At 37.5% G+C, this 16,934-nt stretch overlaps 1 protein-coding gene across 4 annotated transcripts in view; it reads right to left on the bottom strand.

Annotated features, from left to right (window-relative positions):
* Nucleotides 1-5,995: 5,995 nt before the first annotated feature.
* Nucleotides 5,996-16,934, bottom strand: part of ELAPOR2 (endosome-lysosome associated apoptosis and autophagy regulator family member 2) — a 172,433-nt gene continuing 161,494 nt past the window's right edge. For all 4 annotated transcript variants that reach the window (XM_054494071.2, XM_054494072.2, XM_054494073.2 and 1 more), the window contains one exon: nucleotides 5,996-6,511. In XM_054494071.2, coding sequence (XP_054350046.1) covers nucleotides 6,452-6,511 — 60 coding nt within the window. In that variant the 3' untranslated portion in view covers nucleotides 5,996-6,451. The remainder of the gene's footprint in view (nucleotides 6,512-16,934) is intronic.

Raw genomic sequence — 16,934 nt, 5'->3', positions numbered from 1 at the left:
TTGGCATAAAAACAGGCACATCAACCAATGGATTAATATAGAGAGACTATTAACAGAAATAAGATAACATACCTCCAGTCTTTTACTTTTCAACAAAAGTGCCAATAACACACCATGAGGAAAGGACAGTCTCTTCAATAAATGGTGTAGGGAAACCTGGATATCCACATGCAGAAAAATGAAATTAGGTTCTTATCTCACCTCTTATACAAGAATCAACTTAAAATAGATAAAAAACATAAATTTAAGACCTGAAACTGTAAAACTACTAGAAGAAAGCATAGGGGGAAAGCTCCTTGACACTGGTCTGAGCAGTGATTTCTTGGATATAATCCCAAAAATATAGGCAATGAAAGTAAAAATAGACAAATTGTATTGCATCAAATTAAAAGCTTCTCCACAGCAAAGGTAGCAATTAATACAGTGAAGAGATAAACCACAGATTAGAAGCAAATATTTGCAAATTATTCATTGAATAGAGGTTAACATCCAAAATATGCAAGCAATTCAAACTACTCAAGAAGAAAATAACCCTATTATAGAATGGACAAAGGATTTGAATAGACATTTCTCAAAAGAAGACATACAAATGGCCAATATACTCAATATCTCAAATTATAAGAGAAATGCAAATTAAAATCACAATGAAATATCACCTCACACCTGTTGGCTTGGCTATTAGCAAAAAGATGAAACAGAAGTGTTGGTAAGGATGTGAAGAAAAGGGGAACTTTGGTTCCCCTTTTTTGGTATTGTAAATTAGTATAGCCATTTTGGAAAACAGTATGGAGGTTCCTCAAAAAATGAAAATTAGAATTACCATATAATCCAGCAGTCTCACACTGGGTATATGCCCAAAGGAAATGAAATCAGTATGTCAAAGAGATATTTGCACTTCCATGTTTATTGCAGCACTATTCACAATAGCCACAATATGTAAACAACCTAAGTGCCCATCAATGGATAAATGGATTTTTAAAATGTGATACATACGCACACACACACACACAGACAAATGAAATACTATTCTCCCTGTTTTAAAAAATGGAAAATTCTATCATTTGTGACAACATGGCTACACCTACAACATTATGTTAAGTAAAATAAGGCAAGCAAAAAGAGACAAATACGATAGATTTCACTTACATGTGAAATCTAAAATAGTCAAACTTATAGAGGCAGGGAGTAGAATGGTTGTCCCCACAGGCTAGAGTGGGGGTGAACCAGAAAGGAGAGAAATTGGTCAACAAGTAGAAAGTTTCAGTTAGATAGAAGTTCTGATGTTCTATTGCACAGAATGGTGACTACAGTATAGTTAATAATAACGTATTATATATTTCAAAATGAGTAAAAGAGATTTTAATGATTTTCACCACCAAAAATGATAAACACTTGAGGTGATGGGTAAACTAATTAGCCTGCTTTGATCATTCCAAAATGTATACATGTATCAAAACATCACATTGTACCTCACAACTGTATGCAATTGTTTTTTGTAAGTTAACAAGAAACTTAAAAAAGATCAAAACCTTACTACATGCTTGATTTTCTATGGTATTTTTGAGTATTTACAGCTTCTGAGGTGCTCCATTTTCCTGTCTAGTTTAAATATTAGATTTTCCAGCCTGCTCATGTTTACCACGGTAAAATAAAATGGTCCCTATTTTTAAACTGTGAGGCCAGCTGGCTTGTAGACCACACATAGGAGAGATTAAGAGAGTGGTTGAGAAAGGAGGTAATTTAGCCAGTGTACCTTCACAGTCTTTAGTTCTGTGCTTTCTCTCAGCAATCCTCGCTTTATTCACTCACCCACCATGATAGCTTTGGGCCCCAGAGCTCTTTAGTCAAGCGCTGTGAGCATGGAGAAGCCAAGCAAAGTGAGGTGCCAGGAAGATGGAACACCAGCATGGATTATAACCACAACTCTACAAAGGCAAAGCCTGTGAACAAGGCAATTATCACTCCTGCTCTGTGATAGGTTTACATCTGCATAATTCCCACTGGTTTAATGCTTTTATTTGAAAAGCAATCAAAGGTAATCTGAAATTAGTCATCTAAGATAAAGAAAATATTGCCCCTCTAAGCCAAATTTACCAATATCCACACGCATCATTAATAAGATGAAGAAAATTTCAGCAAATTAAAAGCCTTACTGGGACCATTTGTTCAAGGAAATTGATCTGTTTCTTGAAGCACCAGTCACTAAAGGAATTCTAAGTGTCTTTTGCAGCTTAATCAGTCTTAAAATAGGATTGTTGGCAAATGTATAAGGATTGAGGTGTGCCCTGACTAAACAAATGCAAACAGACAAAGAGACTCTCTTCAGTGCTGGGGCTAGAAAACCTATGCTGAAGCTACTTTCATGCATCAACATTCCCTACTTCCATATGGTTACTTTAAATGAATCTGCATTTAAGACTGAGTATCTCCAAATTCAGTTACTTTACCAATGAATATTATCTAAACCCCAATGAGAAAAGGCTTTTAAATCAATCTTGCTAATTTACTTTTAACCGATTCACTGGCTTTAATTTTATCCTTTGCAACTCAGGAGAGTATCTGGCTTTGTACTGGGTAAGTGATTAAATCATCAAGTGCACGTGATGAGTTATTTTCTTTTTGAACAACTCTGAAGACTTGATAAACTTTTTAGGTGCAAAGCTTCTAAAGGGAAAAGAACCTGTGTGCAAACAGATTCTTCTGAATAGTCTGTGGTAGATTACAGTGATCTAAACCAGGGGTCAGCAAACCATAACCATTAGGCCAAATGCTAGCCCATCACCTGTTTTTGTAAGACCTGAGAGCTAAGAAGGCTTTTACATTTTTAAATAGTTAGAAAGACATCGAAAGATTTCATGACACATGAAATTTAAATGAAACTCAAATTTCAGTGTCCATAAATAAAGTTTTATTGGAATGCAGCCACTCCCATCCATTTACATTTTGTATGTGGTTGCTTTCATACTACAACGGCAGAGTTGAGTAAATGCAATAGAGCCCACATGCCCTGCAATGCCAAAAATATGTACTATCTGACCCTTTACAAAAAAAAAATGTTTGCTGGGCTCTGATCTAGACAAGTGTAATCATAATAGCAAATAATATCAATTATAATAGTAAATATAATTCTCTTTTCAATTATTCATTCCCATCTTAAAGTTTTACTTCTTTCATTTATGATTCTAAAAGGAACTCATGTAAAAATGTTAAAATAAAAGTAAAATCCAGCAAGAGAATAATCTGTAGCCAATTAGTATGAAGGTGAATTCCATTTTAGCTTCCAAGGAATGAGTCGGGTGTTGAGATTTCTAAAAGTTTACTCCTCTAAGGACATTTTCTTTGTGGCAAACTCAGTTTAGGAGTTGGGCCTGTCAACTGCAATCATATTCATGATTACTATAAATAGATATGAGGGAGGTTTAGTTTCTCTGAAGATCAACTCTACATACTCTTAGTGTACAAAGATAAATGTGAGCAGTACACTCACTTTAAACATGGCTAACGAAGTCATCTTCCCACAGCAATCCCCGGAGAAATTTATTTCTATGAGGAAGAGAGAAATTATGTACACATTAGCCTCCCATTAGAAATGACCATGTGCCACAGGAAGTAGTTCTATTGACAGACATCAAATGAGAGTTGGCAAGATGGGTCTTGAAGAAGCAGACAATCATGACCCACCTGGGGACCTGGAGACCCCAGATGCTAAAGACTGGACCCAAGTAATTCTTCCACATAATCAATTTAAACGACCTTTTTTCTCTGGGAAGAAAATAAGGACAGACATCTACACAAAAATACTATGAAATATTTTTCATCCTAGAAAGGATGTGATTACTAGTAATTAAAGAGGGGAAAAGTCAACAATAATGAAATTCAGGTTTTTTAATTCGTGAACACATATCAGAATGTTCAATGTTGTTAAATGACATAATATAATCTATCCACAGAAGACATGTTCTCATCCATTGGAAAATTGATTTAAATACGTTTTGACAAGTGCTAAGAGATGTTATAGGCAACAGTTGACTTAATGAAGTAGTTAAGGCTTCAAAATTGTGCCTTTTAGAAAAATAACAAATAACTTCTTCTACCACTTAGGGGGGAAAAGGAACAAGTGTCAATTAAAAGTCACAGAAACGTGATTAATTTGTTTATTCCTTTCAACATTTCACTGAGCTTTGCAAAGGCCATGCATAAAACTAAAGGGAATTTTATAGCCAGGATTGGTCTAAATATTTTCCCCATAATATTCTTTCTGTCATACTTCTGCAGTGCTTGAAATAAAATGACAAACCACTGGAATCCAAAGGAAAAAATCAGCTCCTTCCCAAAGATAAGACTGTGCTGCCAAAATATATTTAATATCTAAAATTAGAAATAAAATAAATTCTCCAATATCAACTACATTTTCAGAGAGTTCATTAAAATTTAAGGCATTTTTGACATGTCAGAGATTTTAGTCCAGTGACAGGAGAAGAAAGAAGCTACCTGGGAGCAAATCCCAATTATCTCTATGGCTTGGAACATACATATTGAACACAGTGGAAGATGAGGAGAAAGGTGACAGGTGGCTGTGGAAGTTTTCTCACTCTGTCCAGTCTATACAGCTTTGCCAGGGTTCCTCTGAAAGAGTTCATTTCAAATGTATTTTCACTCTTCTGTTTAAATTTTGATCAAAATGCGGAAATGCTCATAAGCACTCTGTTGGCAGGATAAAAATGAAGAATGCCAACATAATGTCTTCTTTATAAGAACATTCAAGAACTTAAATGCAAAAAAAGGTTTATGCAAAGTGACACCCTCCCTGAATCCCACAGCAAACAATGACAACCTCACCTATACTCATATGTGCAACAGCAGAGATATACACAAAACATTCATTCAATAATAACAGAATGGTCTAGTGTATTACCAATCAGCCAAATAAACACAATTATTCATTTTTCTCCCATTTTCCACAAAAATAAAGACACCACCTTCAGACACAAAAGTTACAAGTCATACTTCATTGGACTGCTTGGGGCAAATCATTTCCCTACATATATGCCCTGCCTCTCTCAGCCAATCACAACTATTTTTTAAAATCTGCATTAAGGTCTATAAAGATGACTGTTTATTGGAAACAAATAAGAGCACCTTAGATCAGCAATGGCCAGGAAACCCCCCTCTTTCCCAGTTTTAAATCAATTAAGGTTTACACAAAATTGGTCAAATCCAACTTCATTCATACTTCCTTCAACAAATAACATCCAAGTCGTGCTAATACCAGTAGCCCACCATAGCAAATATCACAATTATCTGGATCACTTTTGAATAAAAACAATAATTCATAACTGCTTATGAAATAACCACATTCTTATTATGAATACAATTATATGTAATTTTTCAAAACTGAATTCCTGCCTTATTGGATTATTTTTTTAAAAGTTTCTAAGAAAGTCATCATCCTCAAAGTCTTGCAGCAGAAAAATAACCATATAACCTCTGGTGCTTGACAAAGAGCAAAAGTCCCACTGACATTTTCTGGAGACCATGAAATTACCCCAGTATTTCATACAGTCATCTGTACTTATAGACAAACCATCTCACTTTCTTCTTCATGATTTTGCCAGTGATTTGATTGACAAGCTTTCCTATTTACTTTAATTATACTTCGAGCACTACATAAACTGTTTTAAGTCATTTGACTTCTACGATACTAGCAGCTAGTTTGCATTAATGGAGAATTAGGGCTTCTCGTTACCTTTCTTACTTTTTTGTTTTTTAGATTCCTTCAAACTTTCAGTCAAGCCCTTCTTACCAGTTCCAACAAGGATGGAATTTCAAAGGCAATTATAAATCTAGATAACCCAAGCACATGCTAACTCTTCCTGAAATTTAAATCAAGAGAAGATACCCTATGGAAAAATGAAAAATTTATTGTCTTCATTGCTCACCATCTTTTAGTAGAAAAGCTGTTTTAAGGTCAGGAAAATAAATAATGGGAAAAATATACCTTAAAAAAATTTTAATTTTCCCCAAAATATAAACAAAGAAAAAACATAAATTGGATCATAATGCATATGCTCACATGTGCCCTCCAAATCACACTTGTTATATAGACATTATAAAGAATAAAAGTTACCCATTAATTATATGGCATGCATCAGCAGTGCATTGGTGGGCTTAAACTTGGCTTTCAGTTATGTGTATATACAGATAAATCTCTTCCTGAGTTGAGCTTCATCTTCAGTTGAGACCCAAATCATTTGCTTTCCTTTATTTGGCAAGGTACTTGACCATGTGATAAGGCAATCAAATGTTTCAATCTCCTTCCCTTTTCAGCGGCATGGCCCTCCTCTGTGAGATCACCAATGTGACAGGTATGAGGACAGACCCTAAAATATGGTCCTGTAAAACTAGAGCAGGTTTCTTTGTTCATTAGTCTCAAGGCTACAGCACTGTCTCTTCATATATTTGGGGATCTTGAGGTTTTCAGTTGAACAGATTCAAAATGGTCTTCTTTTTCCTAAGAAAAAATATTAAAGACAAAATCAACTCACTGAAATTCTCGTAAAATTTTAGGATCTTACATGTCCTGAAGGAAAGTTCCGGAAATCATTTTAATCTATCTAGTTGCCACTTGTGATTAGGATTTTAGTTAAAATTGGGTGGCAGATATAAAACAAGTAGCATGCCTACCCTGAAGGGCACTTTTGATGTCCAAGAGATAAGACAGACAAATTCAAAATAGAAGCAAACCCATGATTGCAATAGATACCAAAAGACGTAGCTGTGATCCCTGCAAAGAAACCACTGAGACCCTTCCTGAGGGCGTACCTGACCTGAGTGCTGAAATCAATGACCTAGGCATGCTAATTGTGGGCAAAACAGAGCTGACTAAATATTTTCAAGATAATATAGGCTGAATAATAAAAAAAGGACAGCAGAAATAAAGAAGGAGAATGCCAATAAGACATTAGATCAGTTGAGTTCACTAATATGTTTTAGGAAAATCTTTTAGGTATATGCCTATTAAAGATATTAAACAAGTCATCTTTGATAATAGGTCAAAATTTTCACTCAAATGTATCATTGCTGGCATTATATAAAACATTCAAAATGTAGACTATTAAAATAAATTAGTTTTCTTTAATGAGGAAAGGAGAAAGAGGAGATGGGATTTCTTCCAACTTTTATTGTATTTTTGAGACAGGGTCTCTCTCTGTCACCTAAGCTGGAGTACAGTGGTGCAATCTCAGCTCACTGCCACCTCTGTCTCCCAGGCTTAAGGGATCCTCCCACCTCAGCCTCCTGAGTAGCTAGAACCACAGATGCGAACAAGCATGCCTTTGTTTTGTTTTGGTTTTTCTTTTTTTTTGAGTCAGAATTTCGCTCTTGTTGCCCAGGCTGGAGTACAATGGTGCAATCTTGGCTCACTGCAACCTCTGCCTCCCGGGTTCAACCAATTATCCTGCCTCACCCTCCTGAGTAGCTGGGATTATAGGCACCTGCCACCACACCCAGATACGTTTTTGTATTTTTAATAGAGACGGGGTTTCACTATGTTGGGGCCAGGCTGGTCTCAAACTCCTGTCCTCGTGATCCACCCACCTCAGCCTCCCAAAGTGCTGGGATTACAGGCACGAGCCACTGTGCCCAACCACCTAATTTTTATATTTCTTTGTAGACACAACATTTTGCCATGTTTCCCAGGCTTCTTCCAACATTTTAATTGTTAGAGAAAGCTTTCTGAAGGCTGCTGGAATGGGATAGGGAGACTATGCTAATAAAGAGAATAAAAATAAAGAGAACTATGATTATTTTTTAAAATAAATGAAATAGGAGGCCAATCAGTCTCACATGCAAATAGATGTATGTCTAAAGTAGAATAGTGACATGAGAAGATAATAGGAAGTCGACATTGAGTAGCTGTCAGGAAGGGTAAGTTTGCTTTTGTGTTTGCTTTCATTGGGGTGGATAAATCCAAGAGCTTTAGGACTACAGGGACAGGGTTATAGAAAAACATCATAGCATATGCACCAACATATCACTTTTTCCCTGCCTCTGCTGAGCTGACAAGCCTCTGGAAGAGCAGACTGTAGATCTCCTCAGTGCTCCTGCTGACTGGCTCTGTGAGAACTGGCCTGAGGTCTCATGTTTAACAGCCTTAACAATTCTTTAGAATAACCATTAGCAGTTGAAATATTTGTTAAGCACCATCTCTGTTGCAGGACCATGACTAGACTTTAGGCATACAAAAATTAGTACAGCGAGATGTCTTCCCTCCAGGAGCTCATAGAATATTAAAGGAAAGAGCTCTAGGGTATCAGCCATAAACTCAAAAGAAAACACGAGATTCCTGCAGCCTTTGCTTGAGAAAATTTGATTCAACATGGTGTTGTGGGGAGGGAAGGCAGAGACCTGTTGGTTATCTTCAAGGTAATATTTAAAGTAAAACACTGAAAATCCTTTATAAAATCATGTTGAGATAATAGGGCTTTAATAGCCATGTCCTCTGCATTCGCATGGGATTGTGCTATTGCTGAAATGGTGGGATATATACACATACGCATGTGTATATAATTAGGTAGGTAGTGCCACTAACTGACTGGGACTTCCTAATGGCAGGAACTCTATATCTCATTCATTGTTTAATTCCTAAGATATGACCCAAGTCCTACCACTTGGTAGGTTGTCAATCAATGGTTATAAAAATCTGTTGAAATACCACATTGGAGAAGGAAAAACACTGGATTGGAACTTGGGAGACAGGGCTTCTAATTCCTATCTAACCCCTTTGGACAAATAAGTGAACCTCACAAGGTCTCAGTTTACTCATGTATTAGACAAGAGTTCCAAACAGGATGATCTTTTTCAGCTCTAAACCCAAGAATCTACTCCAAAGCCAACTTCCCCCAGAAGGTTTTCCTCACCTTGTCACTATCTACCCTACTGCACTCCCTTCTCCCCAGTGCTGCAAGAGACGCTACTCTTGTTCTTGACATACTGGATGATCATTTGAAAAGGGGGTGTGTGTGTGTGTGTGAGAGAGAGAGATATGTGTCCTCCCCTAATATTCTAGTTGGTGTCTGAGTTGATAAATTGTGTCTAATTTGACATAACACCCAAACTTGGCAAAGTGTCTTACAATGTCCCATAAATAATAGTGAAATAAATAAAAGAAACACATAAAAATTGATTTAGTTTTAATTGCTGAGAAAAGTCAAGAAAAATAAATCTATACATAAACCCGAGAATTGTAGTGCAGTGCTAGAGAAATATCAAATAAGGTATGGCCTTTAGAACATGAATGAGCATATCTAAGATAAAGCAAACCCTATATGACATAATAGTTAATGAACATAAACATTTTTTGCTCTCTGAAATCATGTATAACAAACTTCTTAAAAATAGACACACAATAAGATATGTGCAATGATATTTATAGCAGCTTTATTCATTGTCAAACACCGGAAATAGCACAGGTATCAATCAACAGACTGGATAAACAAATTTTGGTATATCTACACAATAGAATACTACTCTGGAATACAAAGGAATCTACTTCTGTTAACATGAGGCAAATGAATCTCAAAAACATCTTTCTGAGTAAAATAAAATGTACACAAAATACTACAGATACTGTGTGATTACACTTATATGAAGTTCTATGACAGATAACACTAACCTATGGTTTAAAAAGATCATTATAGTAGTTTCCTTTGGGAGATGTGGGATTGACTACATGCAAAAATACATGTTACTCTCAGGGGTGAACTAGTGTTCTATATCTTGATAGGAATTGGGGGTTATAGATGTATATTCATTTCTCAAAATTCATTAAGTTGTATATTTGTAATGTGTGCCTTTCACTTAAAATAAACTTAAAGTATTGAATTATCATCAATGATATGTTCCCTGAAGTGTTTTGGGGTGAAGTGTATTGAAGTCTGCGATTTACTTTGAAACCAAACAACAGAAAAGAATATGGGTTGATGAAAGGATGGAGGGACAGATATGTAATAATACAAATATAATAAAATTTGGATGGTGGGTATATGACTATACCACTGTATGATTCTTTCAACTTTTCTGTACTATTTCAAAATTTCATTTTTAAAGTAAAAAATCATTATGCTAACTAAAATTGCTATTCAAAACAAAATTCACTACCCTGAGTCTTCTCAGGGAAGAAAACTTTTTTATACTCTAATTGGGGAGGTGACTGCTGGTTGAGTACTGACTGGGCAATGGGTTAAAGATTTCACAGTTCAGCTACCTCAACAGTGCCCTGGATGCTTTAATTATCCTCTAGCCCGAAAGACTTCCTCATTCACCAGGCAATCAGTCTTAGGTATGCCCCATGGTAAGAACTACAGTTGACCTTTGAACACCACAAGTTTGAAATGCACAGGCCTACTTATAGGCAGATTTTACAAAACTGAACGTGGATTGAAAATACAGTATTTGTGGGAGGTGAAAGCCACGTAAATAGCGAGCTGACTTGTCACATAGGCAGGCTCTGCAGAGCTGACTGCAGGATTTAAGTATGCTTGAATTTTGGTATGCTCAGGGGCCCTGGAACCAATCCTGTATGACCGTACAACTAAAATTCATCCTGGTAGGCAAAGGAGGTTTCACCCTCTTTAGATAAAAATTACAGAGACATGCATAATCTACAAGGAGTACTAAAAGGGAAAAATGGAAATCATTTATGGGAAGAAACCTGAGAGATTATGAAGATTTTGACTGACTCACTTTAGAGATCATTTGGCAGGACTCAATGACTGTTCAGTAAGCAATTCAGAATGACAAGCAGGTGGGCCATTTTTGGGCTCAACACCTCTTGCAATCTATCATGCCAATTTTAGGTATATTCATAGATGACAGTAAAAAAGTCTCAGAGATTTTGAAGTGGGTCCTGACTACAATACAGAGAGCTTTCCCTGAGACTAATTCCCATAGGAAAACTTAGTGAAGCATTGACTCATATTTGGACTCTTATTGTCGCAGATTGGGTTTACAACGCGGAAGAAGTTCACTAGAGAATGAGAAACTGACCCAAAGGACTCTAAATAAATTAGTATGGTCAGGTCTACCTGGAAATTTCCCCTACTTTTATGTTAAAACCAGGAATTACATTAAACATTATTAACAATAGCAAGAAATACTCTGGATTAAGATAGATTCTTTAAACATGTCTCCAATATGCAAGTCAAGTACAAATCAACAAAAGGACATAAAACCTGCAGCCTCAGAGAAAAAGCAATATGAAAGTGGCCTCTAAGTTAAGGGGTCCCCAAAGCTCAAATAAATGATGTCAGTAAACAGAACCTTGCTGTTCAACATAGGCCTTTGGGTAGACCAAAAACATTGGAAGTTGGTTGGATCATTAGCAGCCAATATGTTGGTCAAAAATAAAAGTGAATGCAAACATCTTGTCTATTGTCAAAGATTCTCTTTCTCTTCAGTCTTAATGCCTCCCTCCCAAACTATCCCAACTTCAGCTGCTTCAAGAAAAAAGATAATTAGAAAAGAGACTAAAGTTTTCCTGTTACCAAGAGGGGCTGGACGACATACACCCATCTGAATCTGCTAGGAAAACTTGGAGAGGGTTTCTTAAACATTTACCACTCTGTTGGTTGCAGGAACTCAAGTCACCATCATACCTACTCTCCTGTGGGAAAAGAGGAGCATACAAATAATGAGGTTTGAGCAAGGTTTAGAGTAGAAAAGGGAAAATAATGTGACCTTTGGAGGGGTTCTATGTGTCCATTCAAGATAGTGTTGTTGTTGCTTCTACATCTGAATATACAGTAGAACTTGATGTTATATGCTTGTACTTCCCCATCTCATACATGCTAAAGGAGATCCCTTGACCAAGAACAGCCACGTGTAGAGAAGTGCCAGTAGGCAGTAGGATACCCCAGGAGTTCCCAACTCTGCCATTTGCAACAAATGGTGAGTCAGGGTTTCACACAAGTTCCTTTACCTTCTGATGCCCAAAACAGTCACTATATAAATTAGGTCCTTTTGGTGGCAAGTCAGAAGTCTCCATATCAACAGCCCTGCTTGAGTTATCACACTTCTACTAGCAGAGGTGGTTGATAAACCCCCAAAACATTCAGGGACCTGCTACCTAAGTAAAGTTCATTGGAACTATGTAAGCAGATTTACAATGCTAAATCTACCCAACGGTTAAGGAAAAACAGCCCAGCACTTCACTTGACTCTGCTATTGGGACAGTGTTGGGCCTCATTTGAGTATTCTACTTGTTCTTTTATATCAGCTAGCCTACAAAATAGTATCCTTTGAATTGGACCCAAACGAACAGGCTATGTTAAAAGCTGTCCAGAAAGCTGGGGCACACTCTTTACCTTTATGGCCTCACAATCATAATGACAACTTTGTGATACAATTCTCTATAACTAATGATTTTGCCAGTTGGAGACTCTGGCAAAAGGAGACAGAGGTACCCTTTGAGGTTTTAGACTCATTATCTCTTGATATGGCTACCAGCTATAGCCATTAGTTGGTCACTGAACTAGTCAAAACTAAATTTCATTCCCATGCAGATCTTGTGACTCTACAGCTTGATAGTCCCATTTATGGTCGCTCAACAAGGTGGAAAAGGCCGAATAAGCCTCACTTGTCAAATACGAATGGCATATATTCAAGAATGCTGTTGGTCTTGCCCCAGTGGCATGTAGGCCTCACATGAAAATGTGGCACCATACCCTTTGGGTGAAATTTTATCCCCTACTCCACTGCTCAAAACAAAACCACTGACTCAATAGGACCCTCGATTTATCGAGGTTCTGCTACATGTTGGACCGGGTTCACTGATGATTTGGTTGAGCTGAAGCCCAATGGTATCCACTGGCTGCTACAGATATTCAATCATCTATGAATAACTGAAAACCAACAAGATTGCTCAGCTCAGTGGACAGAACTCAAAGGCATTATCAAGACCTACACATTACCTCCCTTGATAAACTTCATTATATTTTTCTGACTTACTGATTCGTGCTATTGCTAATGGCTAGCTGTTTTCTCTGCCATTTGAAAAACTAAAGACTGGCATTTCAAGGTTACCCTTTTTGGATACCACTAAAATAGATCTTAGTTTTGGATTAAAATATGTGTCACTCATGTAGATGCCCAAGTAAGGATCCTTCTTATGAAAAGATGAAATTGAATCAAGCTCCTGATAGAGACTACCCAAGACAGACTGTCACAAATGGTGCATGGGTCCATCATCTCACCCAACATGGCAAAGCATCTGCCATCATAGGCTGGGCACAAGGGAAATGATTCTATTTTTCTTATGCAGAGGTTACCATAGATGCCAGACTTGGGACTCATGCCAAAAGTTGACCAGTTCTTCCCGGGAAAATTGATTACAAAATACCTTTGACCACCTCTTTGGGCTATTGGTGGTGCCTCACCACTATTTACAACTGTTCAGCGTATTGTGTTGCTATTCCAGTCTGATCAGCTAACTCTACCCACACATTGTGAACCTTGAAACAAATCAGTATAAAGTTGGTAGCTTTAAAGACCATTTGCCGTCTGACAATAGGGCACTTTTTATCACAAAAGCTACCCATAAATTAGTTGAGAGTAGAGGTATTCAGTGGACCTTCCACATTTTCTACTGTCCAAAAGCATATGGTATTATTGAGCATTGTAAGACCTTCTCAGAAAGCGACTCAAAAAGATTTCTGACTCTGTCTCCCTCACCTCCTCCTGATCCACACATCTTAATACAGCAGTTTGGTCATCAAATATGGCTGCCCATGGAAAGGGATCATCTCCTTTTGGCCACTTCATGGATAATGATCAGGAAGAACACACATACACATACCTACACACAGACAGATACACATATACACCGCTACATAAGGTTATTTACACTTATCTGAACATCCTGGATTCTGCCTCACCAATCTAGGGCATGATGTGTTATTTACTCCAACAGTAACCTCAGGCTTCCTGGATACAACTTCTAGTGATAGCCCACCCAGAAGGGGATCTAGGAGATTCAAATATAATTCTGGTTTAACCACCTGTATTGTTGCTTTGTTGGCTGTCATGATTATAGATAAAATAGATAATGACCACTTGTGGAGTACACTGCCCCCCAAATCCCCCTACCATGGCCCACATGGACAAAGAGGGGGTGCACACTGAGTCTCTATATGTTTCTATAAAATGCCTTTATCCCTCTTGCACATGAATGTTCTGGATAGATATGGGTAGAAATAAGGTGAAATTATAGTTACTGAAATGGGACAAGCTGGTTTTTTAGCACTGGAAAGAGACAACAACACAGTCTGATAATGGAGGAGACAGCTTAGACCCTGAGAAGTATGAAGAAATAAGGGACATTAAGAATCATATGATTTTTTAGGGTCACCTTGTCACCTTCCTATGAAGAAAAATGCTCTGATGTGGCTCTTTCAAATCATGGCAAGCGCCTTTAATTTAACTCACTGCTGGGTCTGCCATACCCACCACATGCTCTCATCACAATTCATTTGCCATTCCCCTTTAACTAACTGAGAAATTTATCCAAAACAGCAAGAAATGGCCTCAGTCCCTGCCCCAGAGTAACACCAACATCTCATTTCCATAGCCGTTATTTAGTCATTTCATGAGGTGAACAAAAGTCACTAGTTTGCAGTGTGGACAAACAGAAAAAGTTGAGCTGAATTCCCTCAAGTAGTCTCCCTGAAGACAAAAAGGAGACATCATGATATGAGGTGAATTGGAAACCCTAAGGCTTACTAGCCAGCAAAGAAGCCACTTACAGGCACAGTCAACCTGTGCTGCCTGCACAATGTAGGTCCCACTTCATGTACCCAACAACTGTGAATAACACTTTCTTTCCAGAGGCACCATGTGTACCTCCAGGACTGCACTTCTTGTGTAGAAATCAGACACTAACTTGCTTCCTCACTAAAAACATGATAACTTACACCTTAGGAGTAGACATAAAAGATCTTCAACTGTTTAGGAAAATACCCCTACTGTTAGGGATGCTAGAAAAGGTGGTATAAAATTTGCCTCTGACCTTAGCTTGAAGTAATCAATTACACCACCTCAGCCATCAAAGGCATTCAGGTCAACATCAACTCACTGTCCATACATTGTTATTCACAATATAATTACCCTATACTTTCTCCTTGAGAACCAAGACAAAGTCTGTACAATTACTAATATATCCTGTAGTACCTGGATTAATGTATCTGGATTGTCTTGTTGGATTGCCATGACCCTAGATCAAAAGGATAGTAACCACTTGATTGAGTTTACTGCTCACCAAGTGTGTGACAAAAATCAGAGACACAGTTCTCCCCACCCTATTCCCAGGGGATACGTTCCAACTCCCCCCCTAGCCCCAGTGGATGCCTTAAACGAAGCACAGTATCAAATCCTATGATGCTGGTTCTGTTTTGTCTTTTTCAATCTGATAATCAAGATGACTACTAAGTAACTAACAAGCAGGTAGTGTATATGGCAAAGATATGCTAGACAAAGGGATGATTTACTTCCGGGGGGGACAAAGCAGTACAGTAGGAGATTTCATCATACTACTCAGAAGAGCACACAATTTAAAACTTGTTGTTTACTTCTGGAATTTTCCATGTAATGTTTTCAGACCACAGTTGACTGTGGATAACTAAAACCACAAAAAGTAAGACCATGAAAAGTGAAACTGCAAGTAAGGGAGGACTTCTGTATATTGGGTCTCTGTTAAGATTTTGAAAATTTCCTTGTCCCCTTTTTGTCCAAATCTTATGGAGGAAATATCTGAGTGCCAGTGGAAAGATCAACACAAGAAAGCTATGTAGCTTTCTAAGGTAAACCCTGATGGTTCATAGCATTTGTTCGGCTAGTTGAGTCTGGGACCCTGAGGGTAGGGTTGAGGTTAACAATACAGATTGGCCTCATCTTGGTGAGGTGACCTCTGCTCGGTGTCCTATTGGTAGTAGCTTTATTTAAATGCTGTATAAAGCAAATTGATCAAATTTGATCCCAGCTTCAGTCAGTCATACTAATCAGAATGGTGCATGGAGTGGGGAACTAAAGGGAAAATTCATCAGAAACCAACATGGTATAAAAATGAGGTTTGGATGTTGTTGGAGACAATTCTCCATGGTTCTCTTTCATTTCTGTACATCTTAAAAGTGAGAAACTGATTACCCTTTGTTCTAGACTATCTTTTCAAGAATCTTTGTATGAAAATTGCCTTGGAATATAAAGATATATTGTCTCCTTCCTGAGCAAAGGGTAGGCTTGCTTACAGTCTTGGAAATAGTGTCTCCCAGGAGCAATGGACAGGTATGCTACCTGTCCAAAACAATAAAGATAATAGCCCCCTTTGAGGCAAAGGATGGGCATGTTTACTGTTCATTATGAACATTCAGGTTCCTAAGGCCTAGAGTCCCTTTCCTGTAATGCAATCAAGTGATATCATTTCCTCTGCAAATAGCGCTGTGGGAACACAGCCTTGTGGGCTACCTGTGGCTTTGGGAGCTGGTATAAGGGTTATTACTCTGCTAACACTACTCCATGAATACGAAACTGTCCTTCATCTCTGAAATGAGTCTCATGTCTTCTAAACTGTCCATGAAACTGTAGCAGACTCACTTGTTAGCTTGCAAGTAGGGTAAAGATCTCCGATCTTAATAATCACTATATTTTTGTTATTTTATGGCAATAGTACCCTCTTACATCTTCATATTAATAAAAGGAAAAATTAACCATTAGTAGAAGGGAAAGACGGTTTGTTCATTTTTACTCTTAAATAATTCCCTATATTTATGTGCCTAAATGAGGAGAGTACAAGGAAATGTAAATGTCTTTGTACTCTTTATAAATGTAAATTTTGTCTCTTGTCTATCCTGTTGTAAATCATTTGAAAGTCATCTTCTTTCTTCTAT

This window comes from Pongo pygmaeus, chromosome 6 (genome assembly GCF_028885625.2).
Source record: "Pongo pygmaeus isolate AG05252 chromosome 6, NHGRI_mPonPyg2-v2.0_pri, whole genome shotgun sequence".
Lineage (NCBI taxonomy): Eukaryota > Metazoa > Chordata > Mammalia > Primates > Hominidae > Pongo > Pongo pygmaeus.
The sequence above is the reverse complement of the archived record's forward strand: the minus strand, read 5'-3'. Positions and strand labels throughout refer to the sequence as shown.